We start from the raw sequence: 14,978 nt of genomic DNA, 5'->3' as shown, positions 1-14,978 counted from the left end.
GATGAAAATGATAGGAAACCTGATCCCGAAAAAGTGCCCGTTGGTTCTGCTGGTATGAATGTTGTACCGGTCGTTGCAACGGGTGTGGCAGGAGCTTCTGCTATAGCCAACGTTATAAAGAACGCTGCAAGGCAAGCGTTAAATCAGCCAACATTGGAATCGCCAACTGATGAAATAGAGCTTAAACTGATGCCTAAAAACGCCAATGAGGCAGTGGGAACAATCACACCAACCCTGCCAGGAAGACCCGCAACCGTTTCGCGTATGCCGTCGGTGAACATAGGGAATAATACATCTTCGAAATCTTCTACTCCCGGTCCTAGAAGGAGTTCACATCCAAACGTCAAAAGGCCAGTGACTAAGCCATTAGTTCCGGAAACGCGAATAACAATCATACCAAGTCTGTCTGCAAGACCCGCCAATATTCCCCGTGTGCCGTCGTTGATCATTGGGAATAATACATCTACGAAATCACCTACTCCTGGCCCTGAAAGAAGTTCAACTCCAACTAATAGCGGAGTAAGAAATGAAAACGTTAACTATACTCCAATTCCTAATCCATCTATTGCGAGTGTTGGAGCTGGGACCACTTCAATTCTTGGGAAGGGGATTGTTAGCGGAACAGGAGTCTTAGCTGCTGGTAGTGTTGCAGCTGGGACTACTTCAGTTGTTGGGAAGGGGATTGTTAGCGGCATAGGAGCCTTAGCTGCTGGTAGTGTTGCAGCTGGGACTGCTTCAGTTGTTGGGAAGGGGATTGTTAGCGGCATAGGAGCCTTAGCTGCTGGTAGTGTTGCAGCTGGGACTGCTTCAGTTGTTGGGATGGGGATTGTTAGCGGCATAGGAGCCTTAGCTGCTGGTAGTGCATTTAATGCATCTTATCCGGTACCGGTATTGAAAAATGCATCAATCCTTTCGAAAAGCCCCACTCATGTTCCTCGCATCCCATCGGTGGTCATTGGGAATAATACATTTACAAAATCCCCTACTCATGCTCCTAGAAGAAGTTCAATTCCAAATTATAGTGGAGTAAGAAATGAAAACATTAACTATACTCCAATTCCTAATCCATCTATTGCGAGTGTTGGAGCTGGGACTACTTCAATTCTTGGGAAGGGGATTGTTAGCGGAACAGGAGCCTTAGCTGCTGGTAGTGCAGTAGCTTTTAATCCATCTCTTGCGGTACCGGCAGTGAAAACCGCTCCAATCCTTCCAACAAGCCCCACTTATGTTCCTCACATCCCATCGGTGGCCATTAGAAATAATACATCTACGAAATCACCTACCCCCGGTCCAAGAAGAAGTTCAACTTCAACTAATAGCGAAGTAGGAAATGGAAACGTTAACCATAACCATTTCCTAATACATCTATTGCTAGTGTTGGACCTGGGACTTCAATGCTTGGAATGTTGATTGTTAGCGCCATAAGAGTCTTAGTTTTTGGTAGTACAGTAAGTTTTAATCAATCTTATCCAGAACCGATCAAGAAAATCGCACCAATCCTTCCATCAAGCCCCACTGATGTTAGTAGTATCCCATCAGAGGCCATTGGGAATAATACATCTACGAAATTACCCACTGCTCTTCCAAGAAGAAGTTCAACTCCAAATAATAGTGGAGCAAGAAATGGAAACGCGATCAATACTCCAGCTTCGAATCTATCTGTTACGAGTATTGGAGTTAGACCTGCTTTAAATTTTGGGACGGGTAACGTATCAATTGTTAGCGGCATACAAGTACTAAATGGTAATGCAGTAGTTTCCAACCCATCACCTCCGGTACCTGCTACAAATATAAAACCGTCAGTGAATATTGGGAATAATTCGTCTACAAAGTCACCGACTCCTTGCTTTAAAAAGTACTCAACTTCAGCTCGTAGCGGAACAAAAAACGGTAAAGCTCACAATATTCCATTTGGTAACGCATCTGCTCCGTGTGTTGAAGTTGTTGAAGATATAATGAGCAGTGGCGTAGAAGAGTTGGCCCCTCCTGTTAATACATCAGTTTACAAATCATCGATGGTGCGACTGGTATCAAAATTAACAGAAATTGTTTTTGCCTTCCATGACCAATCCAATATACTGAAAGACGATAAAAATCCTCAGAAAAATAGCATATTTAAAAAGGATATCATTCATGGGAAGGAATCGCTTGCAGGTAGTAGACTAGCTGTTTAGTTAAACATGACGATGTATCAGAAAGATGTGTATAGTTTCTAAGAAAGTATATTTTCCGTTTTTTTTTAAGTTGAAATGAAAATCGCTACTAATCGAAAATGTGGCTTGCGCAATGTTAACGGTGTTGGGTTCCGCATCACGGGCGACAACGATGGTGAATCGGAGTATGATGAGTTCCCGTGGATGGTGGCCATAATTAAGGAGGAGAAGGCTATTGATCAGGCGATCAACTTGTACCAGAACGGAGGATCACTCATCCACCCATCGGTCGTTTTGACCGCTGCTCACTGCGTCCAGAACAAGAAACCATCGGAGATCAAAGTACGCCTCGGCGAGTGGGACACGCAGACTAAGAACGAGATGTTCGACCATCAGGTACGTCGGGTGACATGTACAGACACGCTGTCATGACCATGCTTTTTGATCTGCTTTTGTTCCTTCGCCATCATTTCCGCAGGATCGCAACGTTGTGGAGATCGTTTCGCATGCCGAATTCTACAAGGGTGGTCTCTTCAACGACGTAGCTCTACTTTTCCTGGAGAAACCGGCCACCATCATGGAGACGGTGAACACGATCTGCTTGCCACCGGCCGACTTCAACTTTGATATGTCTCGGTGCTTCGCCAGCGGATGGGGCAAGGATGTGTTTGGCAAGCAGGGTACCTACCAGGTAATCTTGAAGAAGATCGAGCTTCCGATCATGCCTCGTGCAGACTGTCAGAAAGCCCTCCGGACCACGCGACTCGGCCATCGGTTCAAGCTTCAAAAGGGACGCGATACATGCAAGGGTGATGGCGGATCGCCACTTATTTGTCCCATTCCGGGATCAGTCAACCATTACTATCAGGCGGGTATGGTTGCGTGGGGTATCGGATGCGGCGAAGACGGTATTCCGGGAGTGTACGTTAACGTCCCGATGTTCCGCAGCTGGATTGACGACCATCTGACATAGCGTAATATTAGTCACACCTCTTATATCTATGATTGAGATAATTGATGTAAAATTTTTACATTGTGTTAAATTGATATGAAAATTAAATTGTTAATATTATTTTTTATTCAAATTGATAAAACTTCCTAGATTTGTATGAAAAATATGTTGGCAAAAATGTCATTTCAAATTAACGCTAGCGGATCGTGTGAGTAGTCCCCTATAAATTGTAGGTAATACTGTAGGGAGCAAAGACAAAACCATTTGTTGATGGTAGCAATTCACACTTTGGTGCTTCGAAAAACTATCTATGATCTCATCAACCTCCACCGTACTGTGACAAATGCACATGTTTGCGAGTAAAATACTAACCCTGTCGTTTGGTAAGAGAAGGTTTTTGGTCCAGCCGCAATAATCGTATTCATACTGCATGTAGACACGTTCACCGGTTCTACATGACGAGTAATCAATCTCGAGGAAAATCCAGAATAACGGAGGAGCTGGGAAAAATCCATATATTTATGTTACACAATGACGAGAGCACGCACGGGAGAGTTACAACTACATGTAAGTGCCGCTCAGTTTCCCACTTCTTGATTTTATTATGTTTCAACATAATAGTATTCCGATTCCAAGTAATGGCTGGAATTTCCCAACCTGCTGCCCACGGAACTTCCATACCGCTTTAGGTGCAATCGTTTGTTCTTAAATATCAGCTTCTTTCTATACACTGTAAAATTTATGCCTTTCTTCTCTCAATGATGTGTCTTTTGAACTCTCGGTTGCTTGCATTTTTTGTACTATCTGCAAAATGGTAATTCCAAAATAATAAATTCAAGCTTACGCCCCGGATTATCAAACAAGGTCAATCGTGTGAATGTAGGCTTCGGTATTAACTCTGGCTTGCTTTGATTAGCATTTAACTAACAACATTTTGCTCTCAACGAAATGCGATTCGAAGAGAATAGTATCAAGTTAAGTCAAACCAATTAAATTCTTTAAAAAGCCAACAAGGAAAAATATCGATTTTAAGCAATGTACATAAAACTACTCCTTATATTGGAGTTGTGAATAACTACCCAGAACCACCAAGCGGAGCTCCGGAATAGGTTACTGACGGTCAAGTTCAAGAGCGGTGTCTCGTCCGCTCAATTCGTTCATTAAATGTGCGAAAAAAATTTCATTCCGCGTTCCCGCAGAGCGACCCATTGCACTTTGAGCAAGTGGAAAAGATTTGTAGTGAGAAATGTGGTTTAATTTTTACAAAACGATGCATTAGCGCTCGTCGGCCCCCTTCTCTGCACCATTTTTCCTCCCAAATCAGCGCGTCCCCTAAAACGAACCACCCCAGCGAACCTACCGTGTCGCATGCCACGGAATGAACCATAATCAGCCGCGATGCATTCGCTTCTCGGTAATACGCGCAAAACTCTCGGCTCCCCGTTTGGGTGGTGTTAGTGAGATAGCAGATTGGCCACCACGGATGCGATGGGAACAGGTCGCGCGATCCGCTGGTGGGGTTGGATCGCAATATCGCGGTACGCACCGGTTTCGAGGAAGCGATCCAGCGATCGGTCGGTTTAGTACGAGCTGAACCGCGCGATCAAGCGGTTCCGAGAGCGTGCAGGCATCGTCAAAGACGGCAATCGTTGGCCGGTCGGACGTTTCGAGTGACAGAATCCAGCAAGACTTCGCTGCGAGAAACCGACGGGTTTTGCGTGGTTGTGGGGAATTTTCGAAAGCGCCATCCGAGTAAGTGGAGCACATTTCGGACGTCTCAGCACACGGGCTGTGCTGGTGTGTAGAGCCGGTTTTGTTTTCCGGTGGGTAATCCCCACGTAAGCACCAAGGACAAACGGGGCGAACGACGGTCCGGCGATCAGCGAACCAGAGCCAAACATCTAATCAGTGCCGTGTGTTTCGTTTTGTACAGCGTCACCTTCCCTGGCACGATGTTACGACGAGTTGGGTTGCTGCTGGCCCTGTGCCTGGTTCTGGTGCAATGCGAGGAGGAAGAGGTTATCGTAAGTAGAGCAATAATTCTACGAGTGTGTGCCTAAATCCTAGGCACAGAATTATTCGCTTATCAACACCAAAAATGACCTCCATGGCGGTCTCTCTTTTCTTTCCTGTTCTCGCACACGTACCAGAAATGTGCCGGTGGTGAATGTGTGAAGCTGCATCTTTGCCCGAACGGTGAGCTCAACGTTGACGGAACCAACATCATCGACATTCGCTTCAACCCAGACAATGAGTGCGAGGATTATCTGCTCAAGTGCTGCCCGATTCCAGAAGACGAAGATGATCAGGTTGTGGTACCTCCGACTTCTCCTCCTGGCACGAAACCAGTACCGGTACCTGGGACGGGCACATCGCCCGCACCGGGAACTGGCTCATCACCCGCACCAGGACCTGGAACCGGCTCATCACCTGCACCGGGAACGGGTTCATCACCCGCATCGGTGCCAACTCCTGGTGCTGGAGCGGGATCAACACCAACCCACGGCACGGGCCCGGTACCTACACCGAGTAGTACCGAAAATTTCGCAGTTGGTAATAATGAACATCCTAAGCCTTCTGGTGGCCATGGTAGTGGTGGTGGTTACGGTAAACCTCACGGGCAAGGTCAGGGTTATGGGCAAGGCCAAGGCTCTGGAGGTTGCCGAGGTGATAGCTCTTGCTCTAAGCCAAGCTCGTCTTCAGAGAGTGACGAGCAAACGGTGTTGGTTGGTGCTAATCAAATTTCGGGCGGTGTCACAGGTCTTGCTGCCAATCAAGTGAAAGATCCGCAGAAAGTACCGCAGGCTCAAGGAGGTGGTCCGCCAACCTCAGCGACCGGTACGAAACCTGGACCACAAGGAACGGGTTCTGCTGAAAACAACAAACCGGCTGGAGGGGTGGGATCACAATCAATACCCCAACCGACACAAAAACCAGGCACATCGGTCTCTTCTGGCGGTGCTGGTGGTCCGCAAGGCCAGCAGGGTACTGGAGGATTAGCTGGTGTTGGAAGTACTGTTCCTCAAAAGCCCGGTCAGCAAGTGGGTGGTACGGGAACTGCTGGACCTACGGCGCAGGGTACAGGAGGACCTGCTGGAAGCGGACCAGTGACTGGAGGACAACCCGGTAGTGGTGCCACCGCTCCTCAGAAACCAGGACAACCAGGTGTTGGAGGATCTGGAGCTACTGGAGGTGGGCAGCCGGGTGCTGCGGGTACTAGCCCTCAGAAACCTGGTCAATCCGGGGTCGGAGGTATTGGTTCTCCTTCCCAGCAGCAAGGTCAACAAGGCGCTGGTGGTGTGGGAGGCTCAGGTCCGGTAGGAAGTGGATATGCTCCTGGAGGACCGACTGGAACTGGTGGACAAGTTGGTACTGGTGGACCGGCTACTACTCAAAAGCCTGGACAGGCAGGCGTAGGAGGTTCAAGCCCGGCTGGAAGTGGACCGCAGACTGGAGGACCGGCTGGTACTGGAGTTGCAGCTTCTACTCCAAAGCCTGGTCAGCAAGGCGCTGCAGGAACTGGTGGCTCTGCCCCGGTTGGAAGCGGACCGCAGACTGGAGGATCAGCTGGTGCTTCGGGTCCGGCTGGTGTTGGAGGCTCGGCTGCAACTAAACCTCCTCAGCAGGGAGTAGAAGGTGGCCAAAAACCACCAGGTCAATCTGGAGCCTCCGGAAGTTCTGGGCAGCATCCGTCTGGCTACGGGGGTGTTAAGAATCCTAACCATGGTGGAGGGAACAAAGATGGTGTGGCGGGTACTAAACCAGGTAGTTTAATAGCTTTAATCACTAACAAAACTGTTATATAGTGGAAAATGGGCTTGAAAAATCAGATTGTACATCGTTTTTGTTGATTTCCATTTTATTCAGACAAAATTGGTGCCGTCACGGAGAATCCGTTCGACAAAACGATCAGCTTACCACAAAAGTGCGGCTTGCGCAACGCTGATGGCGTTGGGTTCCGCATCACGGGCGACAACGATGGTGAATCGGAGTATGGTGAGTTCCCGTGGATGGTGGCCATAATTAAGGAGGAGAAGGCTATTGATCAGGTGATCAACTTGTACCAGTGCGGAGGATCACTGATCCACCCATCGGTCGTTTTGACCGCTGCACACTGCGTCCAGAACAAGAAACCATCGGAGATCAAAGTACGCCTCGGCGAGTGGGACACGCAGACTAAGAACGAGATGTTCGACCATCAGGTACGTCGGGTGACATGTACAGACACGCTGTCATGACCATGCTTTTTGATCTGCTTTTGTTCCTTCGCTATCATTTCCGCAGGATCGCAACGTTGTGGAGATCGTTTCGCATGCCGAGTTCTACAAGGGTGGTCTCTTCAACGACGTAGCTCTACTTTTCCTGGAGAAACCGGCCACCATCATGGAGACGGTGAACACGATCTGCTTGCCACCGGCCGACTTCAACTTTGATATGTCTCGGTGCTTCGCCAGCGGATGGGGCAAGGATGTGTTTGGCAAGCAGGGTACCTACCAGGTAATCTTGAAGAAGATCGAGCTTCCGATCATGCCTCGTGCAGACTGTCAGAAAGCCCTCCGGACCACGCGACTCGGCCATCGGTTCAAGCTTCACTCGAGCTTCATCTGTGCCGGTGGTGAAAAGGGACGCGATACATGCAAGGGTGATGGCGGATCGCCACTTATTTGTCCCATTCCGGGATCAGTCAACCATTATTATCAGGCGGGTATGGTTGCGTGGGGTATCGGATGCGGCGAAGACGGTATTCCGGGAGTGTACGTTAACGTCCCGATGTTCCGCAGCTGGATCGACGACCATCTGACACAGCGCAACATTTCTCACAGCACCTATGTATACTAATGCGTGTACATAAAACCGATGATCCTCTCAGGCGCGTATCGTCGAATAGGGGACGAATCTTATCAAGCCATCTGGCTCGAAGGCATTCGTCCCAATTTAAGGCGATTTAGCATTAAAATGATGGAAAGAATAAATTCAGTAACACCGTACGATCGTGGTTGATACTTATGAATTTTGTTTGAATAAAAGCACCGTCGCTCGTTTTGTTGCTGGAGGTTTTCTCAACTGATCGATGGTTTAACACGTGTCATGTAGCACAAATAATGGAAATGGTAGAAATAGCGTTTATTTGCTATCTGCGCGTTACACCTAACAAGCTACGACTCTTCGAAGTTACTTGATTCGGGCCGATAGAAACTTGTCTGTCGGCTCTGATTTCGCACGTGATCATCGATCCACGGCAGGTACTCGACAGTCTTCAGGAACACATCATGCGCCTGGAACTGGTGGCAGTTGCGAAATGCGTGCGATGCAATACCCACGAGAAAGAACTGTCCTGAGGAATGCTGGGATTCACAGACCAACCCAGAGCCAGCTGCACGCTCGCACGGCTCCGGAAGATCCAGATAGTCCGGGCATATGTTTTCCTTTGGCAGGAGGAACGCCGACGTGCGCGTCGCCCTCCGTATGGACTGCATGCAGTCGTCCGTGGTGGCGAATGTCGCCCGCAGCTTGAGCTGTTGGTTCTTAGTGTTTGGAGTTCGAGTATTGCTCCAACCTACCACGTAACACACTGAGTCGCCATTGATCAGGACGTTGGCATCTGGCAAACATACACGATTGACCGCCTTGCCGAGGATGGCTCCATTCGCTAGCACAAGCAGCGCTATATTATTTAGCTGACTGGACGGTACGTAACCCCGGTGGATGAGCAGTTCCTCGACGGGTACTTCCTGGGTGGGAAAAACGAGCAACTTAACATGGAAGTTCTATCTATAGCAGGTTAATGAAATATAGCAGACCTGCATGCGAGGCTCCATAGGCGCATCCAAATTCCAGCGGCCTAGCTGCACTATCAGGTTAGAGTGATACTTCTGATGCACACAGCGAGCCGCTGTAACGACCAGGTAATCGTCGATCAGCGTTCCACCGCAGAGGAATTCTTTGCGAGCCTTGCCGAAAATCTTCGTCACACTGAACACCGCCACGGCCCAGGGAAACTCCCATCGGTTGGTTTCGTGGACCTTATCAACCTTCTCCGAAACGTTCGTCCTTTGGCCACACTGGCGGCTCCAGTCCAGATCTTCCGGTGGTTCCGTGGTTGTTGTCGGTTCCGGAGAGAATGATTCGTCACTGTCGTCCTCTTGCTTGGGTAATGCGCAGCACATCACACCAAACTCATCGCATTCGTCGAAATCCGTATTGCCCAGTTTTGGTTCAATCAGCAAGTGACCGACGGTGTTGATCTGTCCGTCCAGGCACAGGTCTTGTTTGACACAAATGCCATTGTTATTGTTGCAGCGCTTAAGATTGGCTAATTTATCCGCATTCGTCATTGTCCAGCCAGCAAGAAATGCTAGAGCAAACACGACAAATATACACCACCTTTGTGGGTGGCTAAAACTGCGGCTCAAAGCCATCGCACGTACCGTTCGGCAAAAGAGACCGTACAAAATGTATCCAGTGTGTGATCTTTAACGTCCACCAGTATTACTACCACTCTTTCACTGCTACACCGAACACATCCCTACGTGATTTTAGAACGTAGACGTAAACATGCAATGGAGTCGATGGCGATCGTTGCTCACCACTTCGACCGACTGACAGAAGCTCCGTGTGCCTGTCAACCATAAAGTGCTCGGATGGATGCAATACATACTTAATGGGGGATTTCCCGATTCAACGATAGCCAAAGGTTATCACATGTTGCTTTCCGTCAATGATAAGGATGCGGTACGTCTCGAAAACTTTAACAGAGCAGTCCGCAGAGAGCTGGTCACTCATAAGCTCCTTTGTACAGCGTCCATGTAGATAAACCATCGTATACAGTTATTTAAACTGTGGCAGTGCCCTGACAATAGACATTGCAGTTTGCTGATCACAGTCTGTTGGTGGTTTAGCTGTTAATTACAACCCTGTGCGCTATCGTTTGCTGAAGTGATCACAGATCAGGAGGTCGTGCGTCCTGATTAGGAGAATCGCAAAGTGCCGATCATTTGCGGCACACGTACATCAAGCGAAGGAGTCACTACGGCCTTCTCGAGGTGGAACAGCGAAAAGAGCACGATCATGGCGACGTTATGCTTGTGGATACTGGGATTGCTGTGTTCCGTGATTGCAGCAGAGAATAGCGTAGTTAGCATAGATTCGCATGAGGTAGGATCAACCAGATGTTTACGTCCTTGTCGGAAGCACATTAACATTAATGAAGTATTTTACAGATTTGTACCACGAGAACCAACGATCCTGGCATCTGCGTGTATCAATACCAATGTAAAGATGGCGTGCTGAACAGTTTTGGTGAGCACATCATCGACCTACGGCAGCCGTTGGATGATTGCAATGATCATCTGTTGGTGTGCTGTGCAGAGCCAACTGAAGATACGACTGCTGGGAACGAGCCGTTCACAAATGTTTCCACTGGTCGAGAGCCATGGGACACCGAAGACGAAGAAAACGCAAAACCACCTCCGAGAGTTCCCAGCAATGGCCAAGAGTCTGAAAAACGGCCGACTGTCGACATAAAGCCGTACACTATCGAGGGCTGTGGGCATCGCAACCCGCACGGAGTGGTTTTTACAATCGAAAACAACGTGTTCAGTGAGTCCGAGTACGGTGAGTATCCGTGGGCGGTGGCCATCTTTAAGCGCAGTAACCAAAGCACGCTAAAATACATCTGCGGAGGAGCGCTGATCGATCAGACGGCGATCCTCACGACGGCGAGCTGTCTGAAGGCGTATCGGCACAATATGGGGTCGCTTGTGGTGCGTCTAGGTGAGTGGGACATTGACACGGCTCGCGAACCCTTACCTCACGTTGACAGCGAGGTGGAGAAGATCCATCTTCACCCTCAGTATGGCACGACGAGCAAGATCAACGACATAGCGATCATTATCCTGCGGGACACGGTCGAGTTAAACCATAACATCGGTGTGGTTTGTCTCCCGCCAGTCAACACCGACCCGCGCGGCGCTGACGTGGTCGGTGTCGGTTGGGGTGATGTCCCGACTTTTGTAGAGCCGACGAAGCGCCCCCAAACAATTCTTAAAAAGACGCACCTGCGACATCTGGCCCACGAGACCTGCCAACAAACGCTGCGCAGGCTCATGGGTCGTCGGTATATGCTGAGTCCCAGTTTTCTGTGCGCTCAAGCGACAGACCCGGAGATGTTGCCGTGCAAGGGTGACTCAGGCTCACCGTACGTGATGGAGGCTGAACATGGGATCGAGCGCTATTACCTGGTGGGGCTTAGCTCGTGGGGTTACGATTGCAACAAGCAGAACGCACCAACCGTACTCACCAACGTCGCGTACCATCGCAGGTGGATTGATGGAGTCATCAACGACGAAGATCTTAACACGCTTAGCTATACGTACGAGGGACAGTCGGGAAATGAAGAGGAATAAAAACGCAAAACGCATGGTGTTGATTTTTCTCGTGTTATTTTACTTCAACGCTACATCTTTGGGTTGTCAGAATTGACAAAATTCCACCATTTCTAGACTCCTGCGTGCGAATATACTACGTCTACTCATGGTATACGCCCCCCATGACTTCCTGTATCCATTCTACAAAATTTTCCACCTTAGTTAGCACCGTGAAGCGGTTGGTTTGCTGATGACAACCGTACCCCCACGAGACTAAACCGTGCAAGTAGTAGCGATCGATCATGTCCCGAAATTCAACAACCACCGGAGACCCGGCATCACCTTCGCAGGGTCGTTCCTCCGTCGGGTGACTGGTGGTGGTGCACATGAAGCTTTCGTGTAGGCTAAACTTGTACGGATGTTGAATCGATTTCAGCTTATCCTGACAAATGCTGACATCCAGGTGTTGCAGATCGAGCCGTTTCAGAACGTGCGGACTCGCCGAACTCATTGTCTTGCCCCATCCGGTAGCAATCATGTTCTCGGTGCTTCTCAGTGGATACTCCGAGGATGGTAGGCATACCGGTTGAACTGTCGCTTGGTACCGAACGGGTCGTTCCAACTCAATAACGGCGATGTTGTTGATAAGGGAAGTAGGTCCAAATTGCGGGTGTAGGTGAACACTTTTCACGCCAATATTTTTACGCGGGAGCACCATTTCAGCGCGCGCGCTCATGTTCCATTCGCCCACTCGGGCTACTACCTTCGCGAGTGGCCCTCCGCACCAGTTGATGCAGTGAGCTGTGGTTAGGACGAAGGACTCGTCGATGAGGGCACCGTTGCAGCAGTACCGCTGCTGGGGCAGCTGAAACAAAGCAACCGTCCACGGGAACTCGCCGTATTCTGCCCTCGCAGTTTCGTTTACCGTGCGCTGCATCACTCCGTAGGGATTTCGATGGCCACACTCCTGGAAGGAGAAGTTTTCAGGCGCAAAGCTCGACACTAACCCGTCTTCGTCAGTGACTGAGCTGGTGCTTTGTGACGTCGTTGAGGAAGGAGACATTTCAATCAACGTCTTAGGAGTGCTGGTCGGTACAATGTTGTTGTTTTCACCATCTCCTTCGGAGGCGTTGGTCCCTTGCGATGCAACAGTTTCAGCCGCGGTTTGGGATATGCCACTGTTGAGAACGTGATTGACATTTTCCTCCACATTGAAACAATCGGGACTGGTACATTCCGGCTCCGTACTATCATCCGTCGTCGATGGTGTTGTCGTTCTAAATTCTGCTGGTTTTTTAGTCATGCTCGAAGGTGTTGTAGTAGATAAGCGAGAATATGACCACACCGGTATACTAGATGTAGTCGCCACAGGTCTCAATGTACTAACGGTATCAGCTGAAACTATCGAAACCATTTCGGGTAAGGAACTTTTCGGGCAGCAAACATCGTGGTAGGAAGGACATCGATTCGTGCGCAATCGATATGTCCGGACGCGGCACTCGTGGCTATTCACGCAGTATCCTCTGTGATTGTCACATTCCGTGAGTGCTGGATTCGTGGGTGAAGGAGCAGAAGCTTTCGGCGCTGTCGAACAGCAGAACAGTGTGGTATCCTGACAATCGCTAGTGATCACACGAAGATCAACAATATCCCCATCCACACAATCATCCCTTGGCATACAATAGCCGGTTTTGTTGTTGGCTGTCGTGCACTGTTGAATGCAAGAATCACAAACAATGATCGTTAAGTATCAGTTACCAATAGGGGAAAATTCTGATTGGTACTTGATGTGGAAAACCATACCTCTCGTCGGTCACCGTTCAATGCAGCCGACAGGATGCTTTCGATTAGAAAGCAAACAATAAGCAGTGGCACCACAATACCCGGCCGAATAGGAATGCGCCTACTTTCGCCCATGGTGCTCAGCTTGAAACTGAAGCTTTAGCGTAGATTCCCACTCATTTGAGGGAATTTTTGTAACCGTAACCTGATAACGCCTCGACGAAAGCCATCAAGCCCCCGGTAATATTTCGCGATGTGGATTTCCATAACATTGCTACCCATAATACCGTCCTACAGGGCGACTTAAACGGCTCTCCCGTGCTGCTTCTGATGCTTGGGAAAACCCAAACACACGACACTACACCAATGGTAGGAAATTACTATGGCTAGATTGCACAAACACGTCATGTGTATGTGTTGATAAGGAGCTTTCTCCATGCAGCGGATCGAGTCCTAGGATCGAGTTGCTGCTAGCTAGCCATCAATATTGTTGGTTGAGTTAAGGTTTGTTTTTAATCGATCTATTGTAAAAGTACTCTATATGTGATATCTTTGCACCAGATTTACCCAAAATCAGATGATATTTTGTACATAACATGTCAATAATCGACGTCACAATGGCTAACCCGTGATAGTAAACGCAACCAAAACGTAATACTAACAAAAAACACATTATACAAAAAGTTTCGTTTCAAATCTTACGACCAGACGCTTTCTGTGGTATTTGTCATTTCTCTCTTATCACCCACGGTTCGCCTGGTCGTCCACAGTTCGGGTGCCGCTAAATTCCCGATCATCCCGCGCGAGTGTGCGTTCTGGATCACCTCAAACGATTATGGCCGCGAATCCAGCTAGCGGGTCGCCTAGAATCACAATTACCGTCTCAGCTCGTGTGACAGTAGCTACCATCGATCATCGCTTCCGTACGTACGGTCTCCGAGGCGATGCGTTTTGCATCTTTGCAATCATTTACGTCTTGTTTTCCTTTTCACTCCTTCTTCGCCAACTCTCGATCGTTGCTCTTGGCCCAGTTGTTCGACCGGTCACCGTCCGTGGGGGGATTTATCGAAATACAAAACCAAATAAACCAGTTTGCCGGTTCCAGCATCCGCATCGGTGCGCTTGTGCTTGTGGTAATTGCTGGCGTTCACTTAGCCACCTACGAAACGCGGCTAGGCAACATTGGTCGTGTAATCGGCGGTGTAAAAAGGGTCAACCGGCTCGGTTCGAGGCCCATTGATTGTGCGCGTATCTAACAACGGGCTGTGGCGTTCCATCGAGAGCCATCTTGTTTAGGCCGTCCCGATTCCCGGGATCGCCCCCTTTTCCAATCGCTCGCGATCCGATCATTTCGCGCAACGTCACGCTGAAATTGGTACGAATTCAGCGCCGATTTCAACTCAATTGTGCTGGCCCGAAAACCGGTTTGATTTGACCACTTTACCGATGGGCTGATGTGCGTTTTCGCGTTCTCGTTCTACCATTTTCGGCTGCCCAAATGACAGGAGATGCGCGCTTGCTCGATCGCGGGTGTTGTTTGTTTTTCCGCCACCAACATCCTGCCGAGCCGGTTTGTCAGCCGGGGTTGGGGTCGGATCCGATTGTCCGACCGGATTGTTCGGTGTTTGTGTGACGAATCGACCTCCCCTCATATCCCACTACGGCCCAACACACACACACACACACACACACACACACACACACACACACTCTCGGACGTGGAGG

General features: G+C 49.2%; 5 protein-coding genes across 5 annotated transcripts; 3 read left to right on the top strand and 2 right to left on the bottom strand.

Annotated features, from left to right (window-relative positions):
• Positions 1-2,249: 2,249 nt before the first annotated feature.
• LOC128725694 (phenoloxidase-activating factor 2-like) lies at positions 2,250-3,126 on the top strand. Its single transcript, XM_053819462.1, has 2 exons — positions 2,250-2,549; positions 2,632-3,126. The coding sequence occupies exons 1-2, from the start codon at positions 2,250-2,252 to the stop codon at positions 3,124-3,126; spliced, it is 795 nt and encodes a 264-aa protein (XP_053675437.1).
• A 1,711-nt stretch (positions 3,127-4,837) lies between these two features.
• Positions 4,838-8,096, top strand: LOC128725684 (uncharacterized PE-PGRS family protein PE_PGRS54-like). Its single transcript, XM_053819451.1, has 5 exons — positions 4,838-4,857; positions 5,039-5,129; positions 5,256-6,870; positions 6,973-7,307; positions 7,390-8,096. The coding sequence occupies exons 2-5, from the start codon at positions 5,058-5,060 to the stop codon at positions 7,942-7,944; spliced, it is 2,577 nt and encodes an 858-aa protein (XP_053675426.1). The 5' UTR covers positions 4,838-4,857; positions 5,039-5,057; the 3' UTR covers positions 7,945-8,096.
• A 129-nt stretch (positions 8,097-8,225) lies between these two features.
• On the bottom strand, positions 8,226-9,440 carry LOC128725675 (inactive CLIP domain-containing serine protease A30-like). The gene is made up of 2 exons (XM_053819439.1): positions 8,907-9,440; positions 8,226-8,837 (listed from the first exon to the last, which is right to left on the bottom strand). The coding sequence occupies exons 1-2, from the start codon at positions 9,438-9,440 to the stop codon at positions 8,262-8,264; spliced, it is 1,110 nt and encodes a 369-aa protein (XP_053675414.1). The 3' UTR covers positions 8,226-8,261.
• A 733-nt stretch (positions 9,441-10,173) lies between these two features.
• On the top strand, positions 10,174-11,515 carry LOC128721208 (phenoloxidase-activating factor 2-like). The gene is made up of 2 exons (XM_053814934.1): positions 10,174-10,260; positions 10,326-11,515. The coding sequence occupies exons 1-2, from the start codon at positions 10,174-10,176 to the stop codon at positions 11,508-11,510; spliced, it is 1,272 nt and encodes a 423-aa protein (XP_053670909.1). The 3' UTR covers positions 11,511-11,515.
• A 21-nt stretch (positions 11,516-11,536) lies between these two features.
• On the bottom strand, positions 11,537-13,388 carry LOC128725653 (serine protease 42-like). The gene is made up of 2 exons (XM_053819416.1): positions 13,275-13,388; positions 11,537-13,182 (listed from the first exon to the last, which is right to left on the bottom strand). The coding sequence occupies exons 1-2, from the start codon at positions 13,386-13,388 to the stop codon at positions 11,632-11,634; spliced, it is 1,665 nt and encodes a 554-aa protein (XP_053675391.1). The 3' UTR covers positions 11,537-11,631.
• Positions 13,389-14,978: the final 1,590 nt, after the last annotated feature.

This window comes from Anopheles nili, chromosome 2 (assembly GCF_943737925.1).
Source record: "Anopheles nili chromosome 2, idAnoNiliSN_F5_01, whole genome shotgun sequence".
Lineage (NCBI taxonomy): Eukaryota > Metazoa > Arthropoda > Insecta > Diptera > Culicidae > Anopheles > Anopheles nili.
The sequence above is the reverse complement of the archived record's forward strand: the minus strand, read 5'-3'. Positions and strand labels throughout refer to the sequence as shown.